At 43.9% G+C, this 25,867-nt stretch overlaps 1 protein-coding gene across 1 annotated transcript; it reads right to left on the bottom strand.

Moving 5' to 3' along the window:
- Nucleotides 1-604: 604 nt before the first annotated feature.
- On the bottom strand, nt 605-19,434 carry LOC311376062 (NLR family CARD domain-containing protein 3-like). Its single transcript, XM_084490960.1, is given in 7 exon segments — nt 605-1,478; nt 1,480-1,643; nt 5,614-5,660; nt 5,836-6,009; nt 10,542-10,715; nt 12,530-14,309; nt 19,326-19,434. Coding segments are annotated over 7 exon segments (2,610 nt in total). The 5' UTR covers nt 19,390-19,434; the 3' UTR covers nt 605-1,271.
- Between the last annotated feature and the right edge of the window lie 6,433 nt (nt 19,435-25,867).

Here is a 25,867-nt window from a genome sequence, read left to right on the forward strand (position 1 = left end):
GAACACACGAGAACATTCAGTTGATCCACTGAGTTGTTTATTATCATTATGCTTCATGAACAAATACAACAGAAAAATGGTCCCTTACATGTACACAATAAACACAAGGACTGAAACAATAGCAGCTGCAGACTTTACTAATCATAAACAGGTGTGCACGTATCTTTAATAACTGAACATGTTCTGCGGCCGTTTGGTTCCCAACAGAACAAAAGGAATCAAGATTCAGTTTAAAGTCATTTACAACATGCAACATTATCCCATAGACCTCTTGGTTATTATGAATGAAATATAAAATCTGATTAGGACAACAATGATGATATCATAGTCCATAGAACAAACATGTTTATGTCTGAAAATTACAAATATATAGTTGCATAAAAAAACATGTGATTTACCATCAATAGGTACTTAATATACATTTCAAATTAAAAATGAGATCTTAATAAAAGCTGCTTAGCGAACCCTATGGGAGATCCTTAAAGTCTCTTCCTTTCATGATTCATCATCATCAACTTTTAGGAAGCCCCATAAAAAGGAGAGGGAGGGGGAGACGGGGGAGAGGGAGACGAGGGGGAGGGGGAGAGGGAGACGGGGGGGAGGAGGAGAGGGAGACGGGGGGGAGGAGGAGAGGGAGACGAGGGGGGGAGGGGGAGAGGGAGACGGGGGGGAGGAGGGGGAGACGGGGGGGAGGGAAAGATGCGAGAGAAAGAGACCGAGGGAGAAAAAAAGAGAGAGACAGAGAGAGTAAAAGAGAGAGAGTGAGAGACTATAACTGCCCTAGAGACACTGACGCAAAAGCAATGTGTGTGTGTGTGTGCGCACACGTTTGTGTGTGTGTGTGTGTGTGTAAGTGTGTGCACACACACACATGCACTTGAACCGTGGGTTCATTAAAGTTTAAAGTTCATTTTAAGTTAAATGTGTGTGTGCACACACACACACACATTTAACTTAAAATGAACGGGGTCCCGGTCCCGGCCCCGGCCCGGAGGGAGAGAGAGAGAGAGAGAGAGAGAGAGAGAGAGAGAGAGAGAGAGAGAGAGAGAGAGAGAGAGAGAGAGAGAGAGAGAGAGAGAGAGAGAGAGAGAGAGACTATAACTCACACAGAGACGCTGAGCCCCACCATACCCCAAACCCAGGGAGGAGGTCCTCCTGGGTGAAGGAGGTCCTGAAGGTGTGGATGTGTGTCAGTGTGTCTGAGGACCCTCCTCCACCTGGGGACACTCTGTAGAAGGACAGAGTGCCAGCAGGCCGGTCCAGATACACTCCTACTCTGGTAGAGCCAGGGGGGGGGAGACGTATGGCTGTCTCTCTACCGTTGTACCAGCAGAGTAACCACCATGATAACACTCAAGACTCCAGGACTTGTTGTTCTCTCCAAGCTCGCTGTCATAACCCTGTCCTCTCCTTGTGATTCCACTGTATGTCACTGCTATTTCAACACCTCCTTTCCACTCTACCTCCCAGTAACAGCGGGCCAGTCAGAGCCTCTCTACACAACACCTGGTACAGGGAGTCAAATCTCTCTCGGCGATCCGGATACGACTGGTCCTCTCTGACCCACGTCACCTTTCTGTTGTCCTCAGACAGAGAGAGTCGTCTGTTGGCTGTGTTTGGGTCCAGTGTGAGTTCACAGGCATCTGACCGGAGAACAAGACATGATGAGCTACTGAACCCTTCTGCATCTTCATCATCATCATCATCATCACTAGTACTGCTGGAAGCATTGACATCTTAGATATGCTAGGATGCTAAATCTGAGGACGGACACACACACACACACACACACACACACACACACACACACACACACACACACACACCACTCTTCAACACTTCAGACATCATAACTTGGTCAAAATTCAACCGTTTACCATCACTCAAACTATTAAACAAATCTACACATTTGTATCTTCGATAGTATTTAATCAGAATTTCGATATCATTTATACTTTTTTCAGAATCACAGTTTTAGTTTCACTCCGGATTCGTTCTAGCCTGGTCGCGCCCACACTAGTGACGTCACGCCTCGCAAAAGCGCTGCTGACTTCTAGTCTGGCCAACCGTGCTATTAACTCGATTTCTGTCTCCCGAATTTTCGGGAACTCCACCCTCTTTTTCGAGAGCCAATCAACGTCGAGCCTCTCCAACGGTTCTGGGTAGAGGCGTGTTCAAGTAAAGTGACGCTGTAGAGCAGCGACCGGAAACCTCATTGTAAACAGCAGCATGGAGCAGCGGACAGCGTTCAACACAGCAGTCGATGCTGTGTTGAAAGATTTCAACCGGACATTTGTATTGAAAACCGAGCAGAGAGCAGCCCTGGAGGCATTTATAGAAAAGAAAGATGTATTTGCCTTGCTCCCGACCGGCTTTGGTAAGAGTTTAATCTACCAGTTAGCCCCGCGGTTTAAGCTTCGACACCGCCTATTCTGGCTTCGACCAATAGCAGACTGAGGCATTTGAGGGGGGCGGGTAAACCAGGTTTGAAGGATGCGCTTTGAGAAATGGATTCTCTTAACGTCTTGGCCAGACCCAATGCTGAGTATCAACATTGGAAAGTCGTGCCAACCAGGCTAGATTCGTTCTCAGTTGGTCTCACTCTAGCCGTTTGCCTCAGCTGTTGCTCGTTGAGCAATCAGTGGACATCACAGCACTCTGGAGGAGTCTGGTTAAAGTCACGTGGTGGAGGGTAGTGTGGTCTTTGTTAGTCTCTGGCCGTTTCTCAATACCAAGTACGCAAACTACGGACTCGCAGACTTGGAAGTGCGTACTTGGCAAGTCCAGACTTCCAAGTACAGACTTCCGAGGACGCGAGTACGCACCTGTGACGTCACCACCTCAGCTCTGTTAACTGCTTTACAGCCTCATGTAGGCATACACTACTGAACAATTTAAACTAATGATATAAAACTAAACCCCAGCCTCTTTCATTTTAAAATAGTATGTCAATATTTTCAATGAATATAAATGAAAAGATATGCTTATCGTGTGTATAAGCTATTCACACAACTTTTTATATGTAGGGTACAGATGCGCGTGCCTAACTGGCTATGTAGTTGGAGAGTAGACTATTGATATAATAATAATAACGAATGAGCGAGAAATGACACAGATTAGAACACACACACACACACACACACACACACACACACACACACACACACACACACACACACACACACACACACACACACACACACACACAGACACACACGATCGGATGGATCCGACCAAGATTTTCGTTGCCGTTGTGATGGGTTTCCTCTATCAGCGACTTATACAATAAAAATAAATTATATTAAACAAAACCCCAGCCTCTTTAATTTTAAAATAGTATGTCAATATTTTGAATGAATAGGCCTACATTTTTGTTATATATGTCAAATGTTCCTATATATAGCCTATTATTATAGCTTACATACTAATATTTTAAAACATGGGAATGCGAAATGCATCCTGGGATATTTAACGGTCCAAGTCCACACAAGTCACCTCCGATGCGTCCTCGGTGGAACGGCCAGTTTAAGAACGCATGGAGAACACACACGGGTTTTACGACTGTACTTGACTTGATGCGTACTTGGAATTGGAACAGTACTTGGGCTACGACTGATGACGTTTCACGAGAACGCAAAGTACACAAGTACAGACGAGAACGCAAATTGAGAAACGGCCTCTCTCTCTCCCTCATGGACTACAACAATGGACTACAATAGTGGACTACAATAGTGGACTACAATAGTGGACGTTGTCCGACCACTTTTTTAAATGTCAGCCACAGTTCGGCTTTCGGCCCCAACCTCATTGATCGACCCGGCAACGTTTTCCCACGCCAGTTTTTTGCTTTTGGTGCTGATTCCGGAGGAAAGAGAGCCAAACAAGATCTTATTTCTGGCCTCTACCTCAGAAATCAGCACCTCCACCTCGCATTCACTAAAGTTATTTTTTCTTCCTTTCTCCATTTTCTCCTTTCTCCTAACGAGCGCACTACTGCAGGTTTATTTATACAAATTAGCATATTAAATGAGGGAGGAGACGGGTGGAGATGGAAATGGGTGGAGAGACGGGCTCGTGCATGTGCACTCAATTTCACGTTAATTGGGATGTACAAAGAGAATCTGTGTGAAATCGTGCTTACGCAAGGATTGATACATCCAGATTTTTTTGTGAGCATCAGCTTTCCAGATTTTGGCGTCCGCAAAGTTTTAGTCAGAAATCCACGCAAGTCTTACACAACAACACACAACTCACTGCCTCCCTGCTTCTAGCCAATCAGCTACTAGCCACCACCAATATACTACCCGGCCTTCTTTCATCCGCCGTCATGTCTCGTCTCCACCTTGGATTATCACTCCTGCTACTCCAGACTCTTAGGACTCTCTCCTCTACTCCACCAACTTCTGGCCCACTCAGCTACACCGCCGCTGACCTTCACCGCCTCAACAATAACCATCGTCTCTCTGCTGCTGCTGCCCCTGCAGCCAGCACAGCCGGAATCCTCCGCCGACGCCGCTACATCCATCCAGGTTCTGGCCCCTCTCGCAACCAACACCTCCCCCATGGCTCACCCATCCCCTCACTCTGGACTAACTCTCGCCCCCCCCGTCACCCCCACCTGCCGTACTGCCAACCTCACTAACCTCCGTTCCCCCTCCCCTGCCCCCCCATCCATCTCCCTCGCACTGCTGAACTGTCGCTCCCTCTCCAACAAATCAGCCGTTATATCTGAACTGCTACTGGACAATAACATGGATCTGCTCCTCCTCTGTGAAACATGGCAACAGCCCCTGGACTTCTACGCTCTCAATCAAGCCACTCCTTCCAATTACAGTTACATCGCCAAACCCCGCCTCTCTGGCCGAGGGGGAGGCGTTGCCGTTCTTCATAAACAATCCCTGTCCATCACCTACTACTACTGCTACTGAACTGGTCTTCATCCTCATCTTCATCACTAGTACTGTTCTTCCTGTTTCACGTTCATCTTCTCTACAAAAATGAACATAGAAAGACTAAATCATATCAGATGATAGCTACTATAGTGGACTAGTGTGCTATGGCTTTAGAAATAGTAATGCATATTGTTTATAAGATGTTTTAAGTTAAACGTAAATGTAAATCCCATGTGTGTGTGAGTGGTTGTCCCAGTCAAAACAATGAAAAATGTGTACACTGAATCTACTCCCGCAATATTTACACGACATACACATATTATACATCAAAACGTTCATCATGATGAGCTGATTAATCCTCTGTAATATCTAAGCTATACTCTACATACTTTTCAAGATATTCGACTTTGAAAGGTTCCAATACACATCCATTGTGATCCACCTGTGTAAACAACAGACTGAACCAGCTGAGCTCACATACAGGCTGGAAACTAACTGTTGGTACCATAGACCTGGTTCATACATACAGTACATAGACATGTACACATACGTACACACACCTACACAAACATACTAGACACACATCAACACAGGCAAACATAGCTACACATACGGATACACAAGTCCACATGTGAATGAGCGGACGTCACCTCCTGCTGTGTGGATGGACTTTCCATCCCAATAGTGAGTGTGTGTTGTGATGAATCAAACAGACACTTACACTTCTTTAGAGCTGGTTTCAGCCTCCACACTCCACCGTGCTCCACACTGGGGGGGAACAAAGTGAGAGCAGCATGTTGAAACATTCACCTTCATCATCTGCTGTCTCATCACGTTCTACACAACATGAGTGACAGCTGCCTTTTCAAACCGCTTCATCTAGCAGCGGCTTGAATCCCTGTAGGAGACTTTGTCCCCGAGTGGAGAGCTGTCCTCTCCATACCTGAGAGTGTCCAGTCTCCAGCGTGGATCCTCCAGTCCAGCAGAGAGCAGCGCAGCTCCAGAGTCTCCTGGGTGATTGTAGCTCAGGTCCAGCTCTCTCAGATGGGAGGGGTTGGAGCTCAGAGCTGAGGCCAGAGAAGCACAGCCTTCCTGTGTGACCAGGCAGCCAGACAACCTGCGCACACACACACACACACACACACACACACACACACACACACACACACACACACGTGTGTGTGACCTATTACTTTTCTGGAGGTAAATCTTTTCAACGTCCTCTGATGTGGAACTTAACTGTTTGATCATTAAATCTGTAAAGTTTTAGAGTAGAGTAAAAAAACAACTAAAGGGTAAAGGGGTGCACATTCTTTACCATCTTTCACCTCAAACCTAAAATGCAAACACTAGATTTTAGTGGAACTTCAACGGGGAATAAAGACTAACTAGACAGAAAACCACACTCTACACACAAACAGTAATAGTTTTTTTTCATTTAGGCGATTCATTTTTCAGTGACCCAGGAGGTGCTGGAACATGTTCCGGCGTGTTCCGGCTCAAATGAAGCACTGCCCCCTATGCATTCAAAACATTAACTTAAACCTTTTTAAAGTGAGTGAATCTGTTCACATGAATGGACACAGATGGATGGTAGGCAGTGGCGGTTCTACATTGAATTACACCCCGGGCGAGACCCCCTCCGAGCGCCCCCCCCCCACTCTCAATTGCAAGAAATTCGAGGTGTGCCTGACTTGAGCCACTCATTCCATTAGAGTGTTGCTCTGTACCGGGCCGTCCATATGGGCAGGAGGGGCGGCGAACTACTTGCAAAAGCATGCTCTCAAAAAGATAGTTTGTAAATCATTGCTCCAAGTCTATTTTTAATAACATGATCGTCACATTAACTATCTATAGTCTCTGTAGGCTTTCAGACTATTGTTGGTCTGTTGACATCACGTTTTGGATGATGGTGGACGTGGTGGGCGGCGGTTCTAGCTGAGTTTAACGTCTCATGTTGGGGCAGCTCAGCGACCGCGTTCCTCCGTATGTTGATCACATAACCCTGCAGGCTGCAATAAGGATTTCAATCCGCTAACAGTGGACCCCCGTCCCCCCCTTGTCCGTTATGGAGACCCAGAGGTGAACTGTCCCCCCTCCTCCCCTTTCCCCTTCTCACTAGTGGTAGATTTCATGATTCGTTTGAATGAATCAGTTTGCGTCGGTCAGTTCGCCAACAAGAGTCGTTCGTTCGTTCGTTCGCGTTTCCGGTAGCGGTGAATCATGATTCTCAGTCACTGAGTCAGTCAGACTCGGCTCCTCCCTCGTTCTCGTTCAAATGAATCACGAATGCACGTTCTCAGCCGAGTCGGTCAGACTCAGCTCCTCCCTCGTTCTCATTCTCAAATGAATCACGATCGTGCAATGGTGCAAACGGTCATCAATCAACACAACATTAACTAAGTTCCTTTTAGCTGAGGAGCGCTTCATGTTGGGAATCGGGATGTTGTTGCCCGGCTGACTCTCGTGACTTCTCAGTCCTCGAGTCTTCACCGCTAAACACAGTCAGTGAACGAACGGCGACTCGCGAGTCAGCGCGACTCAGCGACTAGTGGGTGGAGCTGGGAGTCGAGTCTCGGAGAACGAACGAGACGACCGACGACGAACGAGAGCGGCGAATCAGGTTGGTTTGTTTGTTTTAAAGAGTCGTTCGTTCAAACTGATTTGTTCGTGAACGAGCCACCACTACTTCTCATACAGCTTCTCTGACGGCACCTTCTCAGTGAGCAGGGCGCCTGCAGCCGGAGGGGGCGCCAATATGCCAACTCCCCCCACAGTGATATGAGAGATAATAGAAAACGGGTGGCTTAAATCAAGTGATCTGATTGGTTCCCAACTGTTGTATAATGAGCGTATACGCACAGCTATGACGCCCATTCAGTTTACAGAGATCCGTATCACTCCACGCCTAACTTGAACTGTTGTTTATTTATATATTAAAGCAATAGCATAGTTCACTGAAGCCTAAAAATATGTTGATTGATGGAGAGGGTGGAAATGTTGTAAAGCAATAGGCACACGGTGAGTGAACTCGATAGTAGGCTAAATTGCCGGCGAACCAAGCTACCAAGCTCGCTTTTTCAAAATCTAGTCTATGACTTTCATTTCGCCATACTTACGTAACCGTTTTATAAAAGCAATAGATCACTTCAGTCAGTGAAATGTTCTCATTACACCACAGTTAAGTTAAGGTCAGAGAGAGGAGAGGACGCTGGCGTCTGTTTGTTCGCCGCTTCTCCGTCTCTTACAAACAATCTTTCTAGTTATCTCTTTTTTTTAATGCAAAGACGTCGTGGCTAACCCCGACCATATTACCACTAAAAAAACTTTTTTATTCCTGGATTTTACTCTGGTTTTTGTGCCCACCTACTGCCATCGCTCTGAACGCCGGCTGCTTGCTCCCGTTCTGCCCGGACTGACCATCGTTGCTGTGTTGCTGGGAGGTCTTCCAACGGTACAGCCTGCTGTTGTGCTTCAGTGTGACTCAGCTTGATGCCTAGGACTACTACCAATCCCGGCTAGCCTCAATGCTTCCACTCACCTGGCTATCTCTCCAACTCTGTACATGTTTAACAACTAGCGCCAGGCTAACCTTACCGGCTCCCGGCTTGATGCTGAAATACTCCGCTTCGCAGCTGCTAAGTCTTAATATCTTCACTACTCCAACATACATTGCAGCCATCAGACAGCATAGACTTTTACGCCGACCCCGTTATGTCCATCGGAGTGCCCGTAAAAAGTTTGTTGTTACTCCCAGCACTGTCCTGCCACGGTTCCTTCTATCTGGTCCCCAGCTGATCGCGTCGCACTCTGTCGACGTCATCAGAACGCTGGCGTAGTAGGCTGACTTGTAGTGAAAGCAGCACTCGGCGACATAGAAAATCTGGAGTGGATTACACTGTGCTGCGGAGTTTACAGAAATACTCACCACCAGCTCTGTCTTCTGTCACCATGGAATTGTTAAACACGCAATCCCTTAATAAGAAATCTCTACTCATACATGACCATTTTTTTAGAAAAAAGTATTGATTTTATGTGTCTAGTTGAAACATGGCATAAACCTGGGGACCACCTTCTGCTGAATGAAGTCTGCCCCCCCAGCTACAACTACATGGAGAGAGCACGTACCTCAGGCAGAGGTGGTGGCCTACTCATTATCCACCGGACTGAATTGGAACTCTCACCTCTTCTGTTGCCTGACCTCACCTCCATGGAGTGTCTAGCTTTTAAATGCAAACCTCCATACTCCGTGACAGTGCTTCTAATTTACCGTCCCCCAAAATCAAACTCTTCATTACTCCCTGAAATACACGATCTCCTCACATCACTCTGCACCTTGTCAAATAATGTTGTGATTATTGGTGACATCAACATTCATGTTGACAACCCCTCCTGTCCTCTGGCAGCAGAGTTTCTGAGCCTGCTGGATTGTCTTGGTCTGCAGCAGCATGTTGAGGATCCCACCCACAACAAAGGTCACATCTTGGATCTGGCCATTACCAACTCTACCTCTATCAAGACTCTCGAAGTCTACGATCTTGGGGTGTCTGACCACAAGGTAGTCTCAATGACTCTGACATCTCTGCTGCCTCCCTCCAGACCCAAGCGCCAGATATCCTTTAGGAATCTGAAACGGATTGTCTCAGTGGACATGGCCACAGACCTCCAGCATATCACCTGCTCAGCCCCTGAAACTGTGGACGAGCTAGTGGAGCACTATAACACCTCTCTGAGCAGTGTTCTCGATCTTCATGCTCCTGTTAAGACGCGTGAAGTCATGTTCGAACGCTCTGCCCCCTGGTACACACAGGAACTACGAACAATTAAAACAGCTGGCCGTGTACTGGAACGTCAATTCAGACACACTGGGCTCACTGTCCACAAACTTGCCTTCCGTGAGCATAAAAAAGCCAATTGCCAAGCCCTGACAGATGCTCAGTCGACATTCTACGCCAACCTCATCAATAGGAACACTGGAAATTCTAAGAAGCTCTTTTCCACAATAAATTACTTACTGAAGCCACAATCACCCTCACTGACCAAAGCTACAGTTGAGCGATGCAACAGCTTCATTGACTTTTTTAGATCTAAAGTCAACAACATCCGCTCTCTGTTGCCCAGCTCCTCCTCTCCCTCTCCCCCTGCTTCCAACCTCCAGGTGGAGAGTCTGCTATCCCTTCCTTGCTTCTCTGAGGTCCAGCAGAGTCACATTGAGAAAACCATCAGTGGAATGAAGGCGACCACCTGTTGCTTAGACCTCTTCCCATCTACTCTGCTTAAATCACACATCTCCATCCTCAGTACAATCATCACCCAGGTTGTTAACCTTTCACTTCAAACCGCTCATGTTCCACCCGCTCTCAAAGCTGCGGTCATTCGTCCCCTCCTGAAGAAACCCTCCCTGGACCCGGACAATCTTGCAAACTATAGGCCTATTTCAAATCTCCCCTTTCTATCCAAGGTACTTGAAAAAACAGTTGTCGCATATCTTCAGGACCACCTCACACATAACAATCTGTTCTTTGCTTAAATAGAAAACCGCTTTGCAGCATGGATGATTTTTTTTTTCTTGTGTACTCGTGCACATGTGTCATCCTGCCGTCTGTCCCTCCCCCCTCTGTAAGTGTTTGACCATTGAGTAAAACTGACCTGAGAGTTTCCAGTGTACAGTGTGGACTCCCCAGTCCAGCAGAGAGCAGCTTCACTCCTGAATCCTGCAGATCATTGTTACTCAGGTCCAGCTCTCTCAGACTAGAGGAGTTGGAGCTGAGAACTGAGGCCAGAGCTTCACAGCATGTCTCTGACAGATGACAGCCATCCAGCCTTCACACGCAATAAACACAACATGTTAGGAACTGGGATTAAAATATCTTACATCTTTTACTGTTAACATAAAAGGACGTGTTGAAAACTTTAATTAGAGATGTTTTATTAATTGAACTACATTCAATCCATAAATGTTAATTTAATAATCTGTAACTTTTACTTTTAACCTAATTAAGTTATTGTCTTCATCTTTATTAGAAAAGTGTTTTTAGTTTAACTAATGTTTAAAACACTGGATATTTAAATGGAGTATATGCTACACGTGAACCTCCTCAGATGGAGCAATTTGATTGGTTCGCTATCTCTGGATATTGGGGAGCGCGTAGCGGTCGTCTCGTCACGCTAATAAAAACTAATAAACCGCTCATAAAAACAAAAAAATCCCGGCAAAAAGTGTAATCTTGTTTATTTTTGGAGTGTTCACGTGTAGTTTATATAAAACAATGATTCACCTCAGGCTCTGTGAATAGTTCAAATGTATTAGCCCCTGCTATAAACAATCTAGCCCCCCGTAGCTCCCCAATCATAATTATTTGGCGCCGCTACTCGTTACAAATAATAAGTAAATGTTTAAATATCATTTAGCTGGGCGATCTCTACAGAGAATAAAGTCCTCTCCTCCTTTGTCTCCTCCCTCTCTCACTCGTGACCTCTCACCCTTCCCCCAGATGACCCTGAAGTCTCTGTATCAACGCATCCTATTGGTTAAACCCAAAGCGTCCATATAACCAAACTACTGAACAAGGTTAAACGTTTTAAAATAGTGGGTCACCTTTTATTAATAATGAACGTATATTTATGCATGTAACCTCATCAATAACTATTTTTATACTATTTTATACTTATAGCAACATATTTAAATACAGGTGCATTTAATTATTGATAAACAATTATTATTCATTCTTTAATTATTATTTCATAATAAATAGAGTTTTTGAGTTTGACTTTTCACCCTGGTTACACAATATGACGTTGTGTATATTGAGATGTTATAAGTTAACCTCAAAAGATGTTTTCTATGTTATCATAACTTTTATATTCTACTATTATGTATGTTTTCGTTGTGTGTACTCCCTCCGTCCCTCCCCCTCCCCCCTCCGTCTCCGTCCCTCTCCCCCCTCTGTCCCTCTCCCCCCTTCGTCTCCGTCCCTCTCCCCCCTCCGTCTCTGTCCCTCCCCCCTCTGTCCCTCCCCCCCTCTGTCCCTCTCCCCCCTCTCTCCCTCTCCCCCCTCTGTCCCTCTCCCCTTTCCGTCTCTGTCCCTCTCCCCCCTGCGTCTCTGTCCCTCTCCCCCCTCTGTCCCTCCCCCCTCTCCCCCTTCTGTCTTCCCCTAAAAGTAAAAAAGTGTAATCTTGTTTATTTTTGGAGTGTTCACGTGTAGTTCATATAAAACAATGATTCACCTCAGGCTCTGTGAATAGTGAATCCGTGAACACTATTCACTTCGCCTTCGGCGAATAACTGTTAATTATTATCATTTATTTTTTATGATTGTTATGATTGAGGAGTTTGTTAAATAAACAAATCATTACTGCTTTTATATCATAGTATTAATTATTTTGTGTTGTGCATAATATAATACATTATCACTGAACGTACAGAGATGTTTTCTAGGTTATTATAACTTTTATTTTCTAGTTTTATGTATATTATCTTGTGTGTATTGTTATACATGTTATTAGTGAACGTACAGATACGATTTGTATTTTATCATACCTTTTATATTCTAGTATATAATATAATATATATATTATATTAAATTTTATGTATATAGTGTTGTGTGTATTGTAATACATGTTATTAGTGAACTTACAGAGATGTTTTGGAGGCTTTGACCACTGGCAGCAGCCTCAGAAGACCCTCCTCTGAAGCAGAGTATTTCTTCAGGTCAAACACGTCCAGCGCCTCTCCTGATGACAGTAAGATGAAGACCAGAGCTGACCACTGAGCAGGAGAGAGAGATTCTGTGGAGAGACTTCCTGATGTCAGGGACTGTTGGATCTGCTCCACTAGAGAACCGTCGTTCAGCTCATTCAGACAGTGGAACAGATTGATGCTTCTCTCTGGAGAGAGATCTCCATCTATCTTCTCCTTGATGTAAGACACTGTTTTCTCATTGGTATTTGAGCCACTTCCTGTCTTTCCCAGCAGACCTCGTAGGAGAATCTGATTGGTCTCCAGAGAGAGGCCCAGGAGGAAGCGGAGGAACAAGTCCAGGTGTCCGTTCTCACTCTGTAAGGCCTTGTCCACAGCACTCTGGTAGAGGAGGAGTTCATCTTTCCTGGAGGTTGGTGGTTCTTCTGAGAGCAGATTGACCCCATTGTCTATGAAGTGCTTAAAGACATAAAGGGCAGCCAGAAACTCCTGGAGGCTCAGATGGACAAAGCAGAACACCTTGTCCTGGTACAGCCCACACTCCTCTTTAAAGATCTGGGTGAACACTCCTGAGTACACTGAGGCTGCTCTGATATCGATGCCACACGCTGCCAGGTCTGACTCGTAGAAGATCAGGTTGCCTTTCTCCAGCTGGCTAAAAGCAAGTTTTCCCAAAGAAACAATGATCTCCTTGTTCTCTGAACTCCAGTGTGGATCTGTTTCAGCTCTGCCATGATACTTCCTGTCCCCCTGTATGGACTGAACCCTCAGGAAGTGGCTGTACATCTGAGTCACGGTCTTGGGCGTCTCTTCTCTTTTCTGGGATGTTTTGAAGAAGTCCTCCAGAACTGTAGCCGTGATCCAACAGAAGAATGGGATGTGACACATGATGTGGAGGCTTCGTGATTTCTTGACGTGGGAGATGATTGTGTTGGCCAATGTCTCCTCTCTGAATCTCTTCCTGAAGTACTCCTCCTTCTGTGGGTCGGTGAACCCTCTCACCTCTGTCACCATGTCAACACACTCAGCAGGGATCTGATTGGCTGCCACAGGGCGTGTGGTTATCCAGATACGAGCGGAGGGAAGCAGGACGCCCCTGATGAGGTTTGTCAGCAGAACGTCCACCTTGGTGGACTTTGTGACATCAGTCCAGATCGGGTTGTTCTGGAAGTCCAGAGGAAGTCGACACTCATCCAGACCATCCAAGATGAAGACCACTTGGAACCGATCAAATCTGCAGATTCCTGCTTCTTTGGTCTCAAAAAAGAAGTGATTAAGAAGTTCCACCAAGCTAAACTTGTCTTTCAGTAAATTCAGCTCTCTGAAAGTGAGGAGAAATGTGAAGTGTATGTCGTTGTTGGATTTGCCTTCAGCCCAGTCCAGAGTGAACTTGTGTGTTAAGATGGTTTTACCAATGCCGGCCACTCCAGTTGTCATAATTGTCCTGATTGGTTTATCTTGTCCAGGTAGGGGTGTAAAGATGTCTCCGCATTTGATTGGTGTTTCCTCCTTGACTGGTTTCCTGAAAGCTGTTTCAATCAGTCTGACCTCATGTTCCTGGTTGACCTCTCCACTGCCTCTCTCTGTGATGAAGATCTCTGTGAAGAACTCATTCAGAGGTGTTGAATGTCCTGCTTTAGCGATTTCCTCAAACACACACCAGAACTTCTTCTTCAAATGAGACTTGAGTTCACGTTGGCACTCAACAGCAGCAGATCCTAAATGAGAAAAACAACAGAAGAAATCAGTTAGTGGATGGTGGCATCAGTGGAAACAGGTCAATATTTCCTGTTAAATTATCCAAATTATCCAGTCATTTAATGAAAAAAGGTCAAACAAATCGCAACAGAAGAAAACTCAACTGTTTTTGTATCTTCAATATGTCCTGAGTAAGGGAAAAAAAGCCCTGACGGATCCCATTAGGGGAAGGTTTCTAAAAACCCAAATATAGCCTATTCATACGCCTATTCATTATTTTTCTCACGTGACTAGGGTAAAAATGTTAACCTTTAGATAAATTACTGAGTTGATTACAAACAAAAAATGTGTTAAAGTTTTTTTTTTAATTGTTTGTTACCATAGGCAAACGGTGCATAATCTAATTATGTATGTGCTAATTTGCATAAATACCACAACAGATCTAAACATTGGGTAAAGCCTTGTTGAATGTCTTCTTAAATCTCTTCTTAAAATTCTTAAATCTCTTCTTAATGATAAGGTCTGAATGGAACCCATTTAGGCTTCCCATGAGCATTAATTAATTAATTATAATCCTCTAATAATTAATTAGAGGACCTTGAATGAATGACTGAATCTTTGCCCCCGGTGGTGACATTTGTTTGCCTCTATAGTCTTTTACTGTAAGATTTCATCAAGATTCTACAAGACTTTTTCACCTGTGTTGTGTGCCCGTGAGGCCACACGTTGACGCACCTAGCCCTATGCCTCCCACTGCCCAATCACTGGGTAGGACATCTGCTAATAATCTGGACAATAAATGAACACTGTTGAATTGCTGAACTGTTGTAACTAATGATCTGCTGTATCTGAAAAGTTATAATACTGATCTGCTGTCTCAACAATAAGTGTACTGTCTACCTCAAAGAAAAGCGGAACCATCATAACCATCTGTTCATAAAAAAGACTGCCACATGTGAAACATCGAAATGCTGAAATATTGGAACTGCTGATATGTAGTTTCGATGCTAAGGATACCGGTGGCCTCCGAAGAAAACGGGAACAATCGTGGACATCTGCTCTTGGAAAAAAACCGGACTTTCAATGACACTACCATATATGAACAGGACTTCCGAATGACACTACCATATATGAACAGGACTTCCGAATTTAGTGCGAGCATCACGTGGAATATACTGAGATATTGAATTGTTAAACTGCTGAGCTGCTGCGTCAGCAAAAATTGTACCAAAGGGCCCCAGAAGAAAAACAGGAACCTCCATGCCTCTCTACCTCTGATTAAGACTGAATGTAACTATATCATAACTACGCATGCGCCTGCCTTCTGTAACATATTTCAGCCATAATATTCTCCCATAGCCACAATACTGAGTAAACATAACATAAGCCTTAAGACTGCTGCACAACCAGGCAGCAGCTGATCATACAAAGATGAAAGGGGGCGGGCTTTTAAAGCCACAGAACACGCCCACCTCTACCTTCTTATTTAACTCAGACTCCGCCATTTTAGGTCAGAATCTCTTGGGCGGCGTATCGATTAGATGTAAAGCTTAGAGACGCTCCGCACGTGTTATATACGATCCCTCTCCTTTTGTTTCATAGACGATAGACAATAGATCAATAACCTTAACCAAATAAAGTGAGTTAAAAGCGATCCTGTCTCGGCGGCCTTTCCTGGACCAAAATATCATAACAATTGATAATTGATTGTATGGTTTATTGTAACACTGCTCGTGCAGTCTACTAGACTCAATTGTTGACTCTAATAGATATGCAAAGACAGGAGCGTGTAGACCTCTTTAATAGAAACCTTAATGTTGATTTAATGTTTTAGACTCTTTTTTAATGTAATCATAATTTTCTGTAACTTTTTGTAAAACGGTATTATATATTAGACTCCGTTAACATTTAACCTCTTTCTCTTGAAAATTCCTTTTCTCGGTCATAGTGTAAAACGAGTTTATTGAATCTAAATAAAACTACCTGACTACACTTTGTAGTAGGCGATTGAATCGGTTCTTCAGTAATTGGCCCGGCTCCTCAGTAGGGGCCCAACCGACAGCCCACAGCTCTCCCAGCCTCCGCACGATAGGTGAGTGGTGCATGACACAAACAAGGTTGATTGTGACTGGTCCGGAGAGTGAGGCAATATAAAGAGGTTCAGACTTGTTCCCCGCTTCGTGGCCCATAGGGACTGGGGTGGTAAGAGACGCCACAGAGTTCGATCGAAACGCGTATAGCCTAAATTTAGCTTAACCTCGTAGGGGCTTAAACGAGTGACCTGTGTTGGACACATAGACCAGAGTCTTCCTCCACTGAGCTTAGCCGAGGATCTCTAACACGTACAAAGAGGGCCAGCACAGGTTAAGCCCCGGGGCCGAAGAGAAACCAGTATCGGGTATCCCCCCTCCTAGGCGACGGCTCAGGAGAGGTCTTCCCACCTAGTGCGACTGAAGGTTCTCATATAGCCCTCATACTATAAAAACCCATTATAGGTTGGAACACTCGACACCTGGCTATACCCAATGTTTAGATCTGTTGTTGTGTTTATGCAAATTAGCACATACATAATTAGATTATGCACTGTACGCCCATGGCAACAAGCAATTTCCAAAAACGTGTAATACATTTGTTTGTCTTGATGTAAGTAATCAACTCAGTCATTTTCATAGTGATATCTAAATGTTAAAGTTTTTACCCTATTCGCGTGAGAAAAATAATGAATAGGCGTATGAATAGGATATATTTGAGTGTTTTTCGAAACTTTCCCCTAATGGGATTCTTCTGGTCTTTTTTTTCCTTAATCAGGACATATTTAGGATACAAAATCAGTTGGGTTTGCTTCTGTTGCAATTTGTTCTAGGTTGACCCCCATTTTGGCATAAAATTACTAGACTAGAGGGCTTTGTAGGTGAGCAGAAGGTTTTAAAGGTCCCATGGCATGCCACTTTTTGGATACTTTTATATAGGTCTTAGCAGTCCCCTATACTGTATCCAAAGTCTCTTTCCCCAAATTCAGCCTTGGTGCAGAATGACAGCCACTACGAGCCAGTCCCACAATGAGCTTTCCACATGCCGTTTCTGTGTCTGTAGCTTTAAATTCTAATGAGGAGGAGAGAGGCGGGCAAGGTGGAGGGTGGGGGTGTGGCCAGGGTTGCCAGCTTGGGCAGTTTACCGCCAAAACTGGTTTAGGATCAGATCTGCGGTTTTTCGTAGCCAAAACACAACACTGACACGTCAGATCAAATAAGACAAACGACTGTACTATCCTTCTTCTACACAATCAGTAGCATCTGTTACGTTCAGAGCTGGTTCAGAGCAGCAGGCAGCAGACACACACACACACACACACACACACACTGCTCTGGCTGATGTGCCCCCACTACCTTCAGCTCACTTCACGTACGCACGTAGGTCCGCCCCCCAAACATATTTTTATTTGAAATAAACAAAATGTTAAAGTGGGTTAATCTTGCAGGCCTATAGCCGAAAGGTCCACTAGTCTTTATGACGAGCGACTTTCATTGTTAATAAACAAAAGCATTGTTAACAGATGAAGGCATTATTTTCTATAACTAGATGAATAAAGTCGCTGATAAGCTTAATTGGTTATTTAAGGTTGTAGGCTATTTGAATAGACATGCCTACATTGTGTTGTTAATAGGCTAATTATATGCAAATGCTGAATTAACTCCTAAAGATTACTAAAGTTAACTTTAGTAAGACTATGCTACTACAAGCGCAGATTCTGCCATGACAAACACCCATTCACAAAAACTGACGGATGTGGCGAGGGCGCATCGTCTTAAAGCTCAGAGGGCAGTGTTGGCAGTCTGACCTCTGCCGCGCGATTCTGAAAAGTATTGGCTCATGCGGCCAATTGCAATTAGCCTAGGGTGACCAGACGTCCCCGTGTGCCGGGACAGTCCTGATTTTGAGTTGCGTGTCCCTGGTCCCAACAAAAGCCTGTCGGGATGCTAAAATGTCCCGGTTTCCACCGGCACCAACCACCAGCGATTACATAGCTAACGTGGTCTTACTATAGCCCGATCATTAACTAAAAACCACATAGAAAGAATAAAGCATTCAGCATATGATTTCAACAATGTGTGAGGGCATACGCTCCAGGGATGGTCGCACAGTGGAATGCTGATGGAAAACCAGCGGACGAGTGCTGGGAAGAGATGTTTCAGGCTAATTCATAAAAATAAACATAGTCCCACACGAAACTCATTCAATGACTTCTCATAACATCTCTTAAATTAAAAAAAAATAGGCCTACCAAAAACATACATGATTTTTCCCCATTAGGCTAATATGAGCCTAATATCTGCGTCTATGACCTCACATGCGCATGTGAGGTCACGAGCAAAGTCTCCTGGTTTTAGTCTCAGGGGGCTCCGCTGCCGGGGCTCCGCAGGCGGAGCTCTGCGACCAGAGCTCCAGCGGGAGACAATCGCGGGCAACGATCCCTTTCTCCTCCATGTCGCGGTTCACTTTGGACTTCAGGGAGTCAAAGCCAAAGTTCCTTTCCCCCAATTCCTTCTCAACCATGGCCGAGATAACCCCCACTACGAGTCTCGTTGTGGGAGTACCAGAGACGTCAGAGAACCAAATGGGAGCTTTACGCAAGCTTGCGTTATTGTGTTGCGTGTTATGCTCCATAACACCAACAGCAGAACGGTTATCCAAATAACAAAGAAGTGTACAACCCTTGCGTTACAGTGTGTGTATTCACACACATGTGGCGCTTTCACGGTCCTAGCTCATTGTCTCATGGGCGGACCAAATTCTCTGGGCGGGCAAAGCAGAGAAAGGGGCGGTAACCTGGCCCCTTATGACGACATACGGGGAAAATTCCAAATCAGCCTGTCTGAGCTTTCATTTTCTCAAAGGCGGAGCAGGAAACCCAGGGCTTGCTTTACACCTATCGTCATTTCTAGCCACTGGGGGACCATAGGCAGGCTACGGGAACTCATATTAATGTTAGAAAACCTCATAAAGTGACATTTTCATGCCATGGGACCTTTAGAGACCTTCTGAGCATTGTGGGTAATCTTTAAGTTCGGGAGGATGACTCATAGACCAGTCACTCTTCATGGAGACACAGCTGGGTCCAGGGGAGTCTGCTGCTCTCTGCTGCCTCCTTCTGAAAAACAAGAACCATCTGGAAGTTAGGATTTGTATTTATAATCATTTTTCTCAGATTATTGAAATGATCATTTAAGGGGGAAGAATTTTTTTTTAAAATATTATTTTGGCATTAAAGCACTTACATGTTGACATAAACACACACTAAATACCCTTCATACTGTGCATACTGAGCTAACATAGAAAATAGGTTTCATATTATACATTCCAGTTCAGTTTCTACATTTATACACAGACCTATGTTATTCTTTATGGATTATTTGTTTCAATAAATAACTCTGAACACTAGATTAATTCAAACTGATTCAAAAGACATTGAATCAGTGTTGTAATGGTACTAGCTGATTGAGTGCGGCGCTCGCATGGATACATTGGGGGTTACGTGTGTGTGGGGTCGATTGGAGGGTAGTTAGAAAGTCACAGTGAGCAGAAGGTGCCCTCGCTAGATGCTCTCACATGTAAAGTATTAACCAGTTAATAAACCAGTCTTTGGAACTCTCATTTGATTCACGTTTGGAATCTTTTAACATTCAACCTGTAATATCTGCTACAAGTCGTTATTATTAATTTCATTCATACAGTCAGAATAAACGGCCTCAGCCATGAATCAATACAGCACCAAGTGATCCTGTGATGGGAAGTTAGTACTGTTGGGACAGACTGTTCCCCTCCAGCTCGTCATCAGACTCTACAGCATGAGGTCTGTGAAGGGGTTCTTATTGGGACCAAGAAGCCATGCGACACGGAGGGAGGCTGTGGTACCGCTCTCTGGTTCCCAACAGGACCGTTATAGCCCCCTCTGGTGGTCGTTCAGAGAGGTTCTGCTCTCTGGTTCAGGACCATTATAGCCCCCTCTGGTGGTCCTTCAGAGAGGTTCTGCTCTCTGGTTCAGGACCGTTATAGCCCCCTCTGGTGGTCCTTCAGAGAGGTTCTGCTCTCTGGTTCAGGACCGTTATAGCCCCCTCTGGTGGTCGTTCAGAGAGGTTCTGCTCTCTGGTTCAGGACCGTTATAGCCCCCTCTGGTGGTCCTTCAGAGAGGTTCTGCTCTCTGGTTCAGGACCGTTCTAGCCCCCTCTGGTGGTCCTTCAGAGAGGTTCTGCTCTCTGGTTCCCAACAGGACCGTTATAGCCCCCTCTGGTGGTCCTTCAGAGAGGTTCTGCTCTCTGGTTCCCAACAGGACCGTTATAGCCCCCTCTGGTGGTCCTTCAGAGAGGTTCTGCTCTCTGGTTCCCAACAGGACCGTTATAGCCCCCTCTGGTGGTCCTTCAGAGAGGTTCTGCTCTCTGGTTCAGGACCGTTATAGCCCCCTCTGGTGGTCGTTCAGAGAGGTTCTGCTCTCTGGTTCAGGACCGTTATAGCCCCCTCTGGTGGTCGTTCAGAGAGGTTCTGCTCTCTGGTTCAGGACCGTTATAGCCCCCTCTGGTGGTCGTTCAGAGAGGTTCTGCTCTCTGGTTCAGGACCGTTATAGCCCCCTCTGGTGGTCCTTCAGAGAGGTTCTGCACTGTGATTCAATGAGCATCAGAACCATCAGGTGTGTTCCACTGAAGCTGGACTCATGCGTGATGCGGTGCGTCCCAGAGTGTGTTCTTCTGTTTACTGACATAGCCGTGTTGCAGATCAACATACAGGCTTTCAGTAGGGCCGAGCTCCGTGAGTGACCAACGACGTGTGTCGCGACGTAGGTCGCAGCGGTCGCTGTGTTGGTCGCTCGTCTGGCAGCTTTTGGTCGCTGTGGTCGCTGGCAGGCTTGGTCGCTCAAAGTCTCTGGGCGGTCGTTAATCAGTTCATTTGCATGTTATTAACAGGTTTTTTTGCGACAGTTGTAGTACCAGAAAGCTATGCTCTCTGGCGAAGGCTATCTCTTTATTGATAATATTATTTTACTATTTTTCTATTGAAGTACAGTTTAAAATGATGTAATCGTTGCTTTATCAGTATCAATAAAATATATTAGTTGTCATTTGGGGCATATTCAAATAATGTATTTTATGTATTATATATAGCCTATTTTTTTGTTAAATGTCATTAAGCCTAATAAGATATATTATGTACTAAGTTCTTCGTTATAGTTTTCTTCGATTGATGTAGTTTAATATAATTGTAACGGTATGACGTCAAATGCCACAGTGGTACAAGCGGTAGCAACGCTACGTCTGTTATTAAGGTGTTGCAGGTTTGATTCTCTCCTCTGCCATGTTCTTTTTTGCTCTTTTGGTCAAACTTATTGACTCAATCGGCCTCTTTCATTTTAACATTTTAGTATGATTTAGTACGATGCTATGATAATTATACGACGTAATGACGGGCTGCAACACCTGGCTGCTGTCGGCTGGCTGGCTGCGACGACAGGCCAGCCATGGCTGGCCGCCTGCCACTGGCCGCTGGCTACGGCTGGCTGCTGGCTCTGGCAGGCTGAGCGACCAGGTCGCGACCATAATAGCGTTGCGACCCTTTTGGCGGCAAACAGGTTGCAACCAACCAGTGGTCTGAATGAGCGACCTGGGGCTGTGGCAGCCAGTCAGTCACCATGGCTGCTTCCACAACCAACAGCCTACCAGTTAACATCTCATTGAACAGAATGAACATACGTGCGTCATAATAATAATAAAAACATGCATACAATAATATATAGCTTAGATATTGATAGACCAATAGGCCTTTTTATAATATATATAAATAAATATTCCTATTGGTCTATCCATCTATATTTAATTAATTTTCAATTAACTTTAGTACAAACGTATTACAAACGTATTACAAAGTTAATTTTCAATTAACAATATGCAGAAGATTAGCTTTGTGGTACAGAGAGCACTATAGAGCATTTGAAATCCAGTCATATTCAGAAAGAGAGATTGTAGTGGCTGAGTTAAATGAACTGACTGACAACTATCCCTTGGTCGACTACAAGTGTGGAACCTGCCAAATGGTCAGCCTCAAAAGATATATACACGTGTCTGGTAAATATTCTTTATTTTAATTTGACAGATTATGTTTGGGTCAATGACATTTAAGGATTTAAAAATAAAAAAATGTCTATTGCAGTTGTTAAAACATTAAGAAGGTTGTGTGTACACAAACATTAATAAAAAACAACAAAAATGTAGTGCTTTCATGTAGATGAATTGGCCATGCTCTTAAAATTCATCATTTTGTGTGAGTGATTTAGTTTAAAATTATTTTCCTTAACATGCTTAAAACATTTTTTCACACAATTTCTATCATAATGTGTTAAAATGAAACGGTTTGCATTTATTTTAAGATTTTGAAATTATCCACCTCATATTTTTGTTCTCTAATGTCCCAGCTTCATGATGACCTCATATGATTTAAAATCTATTTAAAAGAGGTCAATAAAAAATAAATTTCAATAAAAAAAAAAAAAAATCTAAATTTTTTTTTTATTAAACTAACATGATTTTATACATTTAAAGGTGGAGTCAGAGATTCTGGAAAACACCAAAAAAATCCCTTTGGTTTTAAAATCAGTGAATATCTTTAATATCCACGACCTGTCCGTACTGTGTGCACTGAAGTTAAATCTTATAATACACAGCCTAGCCTCCGTAAACAAAGGGGTCCACTGTAGCTAGCAACATACCTGTTAAAGACTGTCTAATAACAAGATTTTATTCCCAAGTGTACACACTTTAGACAGGTGATAAATTTGTTATTCAGATTTTGAGATTGGCAAACTGGTATATGATGCAACATAAAAGTACCCAAGTAGTCGTTTCTTGATGGTTGCACCACATGATATTTTTAAAATGGACATCATTTGACAAAGTTTGTTTGTATATTATACAACCCTAACCCATACGCTTTGCAATTTTGTACAGGACTGCAAAATACTTGCAGGAAAAACATTTGAATACATTTCAAGTTTTCAAAACGGCAGTCATTGCCAGGCATCACACCGCACAATATTTTAAGACTTTAAATAATGGAAAATTACAAATGACTAATCGTTTAATGATGAAGACCTACTGTCCACTTATAAAAATGGTATCCCCTATGATTGTTTTTTTTTTTTTTTAATTCTGCTCTTCTTCAGATTAACCTGTCAACCAAAATGTCTACTTCAGCAGTTCTTCACATCATCTTGGGTGATAATGACACTTTGAAACTACTATCGGTTGAGGAAATCAAAAGTGAGATAAAAAGCCAATGTCAGGTCTCTGGCTTTAGACTGCAATACATGGACGTCGATTTTGACGAATTCATGAATTTGACATCCACCTCAGACATTAAAAACAAATCTACACTCAAAGTGATTCACCTCCCAATTCCCTATATCAAGTAGCCCTTGCCTCTCAGTGGAACGCAGCAGATTCCATTTCAACAGTTGACACCGACATTCTGTCATCTTCCGAATCATCCTCATCCCTAAGGGGTGAGCCATGGCCAGATGTCTTTCTTGTTCCTGAGTTTGTCTACGATGTGAAGGTACAACTCCAGCGTGCAAATGATGACTTTAAAAGTAATGGCACACTCTTCGATCCTACTCCAAGAATGAAGTCGGAAATTCTTGAGGGTTTGGCCTCCGAGATCATGAGGTATAAAGCCTATCCCTCCAGTGCTGAATTTGATGGAGTAGCTGAGGCACTAGTGAAGAAATATCCATGTTTGAGGGAGCGAGGTTCAGTTACTGGCTTCTCCGGATGGAAGATAAGTTTGAAATATAAAATGGCAAACTACTAGTGGTGGCTCGTTCGCGAACGAATCAGTTAGAACGAACGACTCTTTAAAACGAACGAACCGACCTGATTCGCCGCTCTCGTTCGTCGTCGTTCGTCTCGTTCGTTCTCCGAGACTCGACTCCCAGCTCCACCCACTAGTCACTGAGTCGCGCTGACTCGCGAGTCGCCGTTCGTTCACTGACTGTGTTTAGCGGTGAAGACTCGAAGACTGAGAAGTCACGAGAGTCAGCCGGGCAACAACATCCCGATTACGAACATGAAGCACTCCTCAGCTAAAAGGAACTTAGTTAATGTTGTGTTGATTGATGACCGTTTGCACCATTGCACGATCGTGATTCGTTTGAGAATGAGAACGAGGGAGGAGCCGAGTCTGACCGACTCAGTGACTGAGAATCATGATTCACCGCTACCGGAAATGCGAACGAACGAACGAACGAACGAACGAATGAACGACTCTTCATGGCGAACTGACCGACACGAACTGATTCTTTCAAACGAATCATGAAATCCACCACTACAAACTACCGCACTAACCTGCAGAACATTGGATGTGCAGAGCTGGATGTTAATTCCCTCAAGCGTAAGGACGGTGATCCACGTACCTCTTCGAATCAAGTGAAGAAACCTAGACGAGAAGAGGTCAACTACTATCCTGACTATCCATCAGGATTATCCAAAGAGAAACTTGAGGAGGATAGGGTGGCACTTTTGTCTGAGGTGACAAAGGGAAACAACCAACAGGTGGTTAAGGAGAAAATGGAGAGGACATTTGCTTACAGGCGGCATGAAGTGATTGAAGAAAAGCCTTTCATTGCGGAGTTCAAAAGAAGGTGGCCAGCTCTCTTTTCTGAACATGAGGTTAGTCCTATACTGTGTAAAGACATTTAATTATTTTGGAAGGGATAACATTCAAAGAAATGTTCACCTGGGATAAAGAATCATCCAAATAAATTACCATAGCTTATCGTACATAGCATTTCAATAATTACTAATAAGAATTTACAACTTTTATTTTCTTGTTTTTCTTTGTCATTAAATGTTTGTAGGTGGAAGCAGAGTTTACTCGGATCACTACCGTTCCCTTGATATCTAAATTCATGTACCAGCTGGATCACCACTCTTCCCAGCTGATGAAAGTATTCAGGAAGAAAGGAGGAGATGCAGGGCGGAAAATAAAGCACATCTTGGCAGACATTGAAAAGGTATTATTCTAATGTGTGCTCATCCAGAATATATTTTGTTACTTTACTAATTGTGTAGCTGTTTCCATGTTATATTCAAAGCAATATTTAAGACCTTATCTAGTGGGTGGAAGTGAATTTTCTTATTAGGATAGCTATATTCGTCAGTTTTGTAGCAGTATCTGTATGTACAGAGAGCTTTTTCTCTTCCTGGATTTTCTTGCTTTTTTGTTGTGTTGAATTTGCATGCTAAATTGAGTAGCTTTAACATTGGTGCATCTCTGGTGTTAATTGCTGTATAATACAATAATTATATAACCCCACCTTAACATTTCCCATTCCCCGTTCTCTGCTATAGAATGACTGTGTTGAAAAAAGAAGAGCCTGCACACTGAAAGCCCTAACTGTGTACCTCAACGAAGACCCTGAAAACCTCATAAGAGAGTATCTTGTAAGTATTTTTACCAGTGCCTTCTAAATTATTTTTACATTAATAGTGGTTTGTGGCTTGCTGTTTAGTTTCTCAAAAGAAACTTATAGAGCCCT

Source organism: Micromesistius poutassou, assembly GCF_964030765.1.
Source record: "Micromesistius poutassou genome assembly, contig: SCAFFOLD_3089, whole genome shotgun sequence".
NCBI classification, from domain to species: Eukaryota; Metazoa; Chordata; class Actinopteri; order Gadiformes; family Gadidae; genus Micromesistius; species Micromesistius poutassou.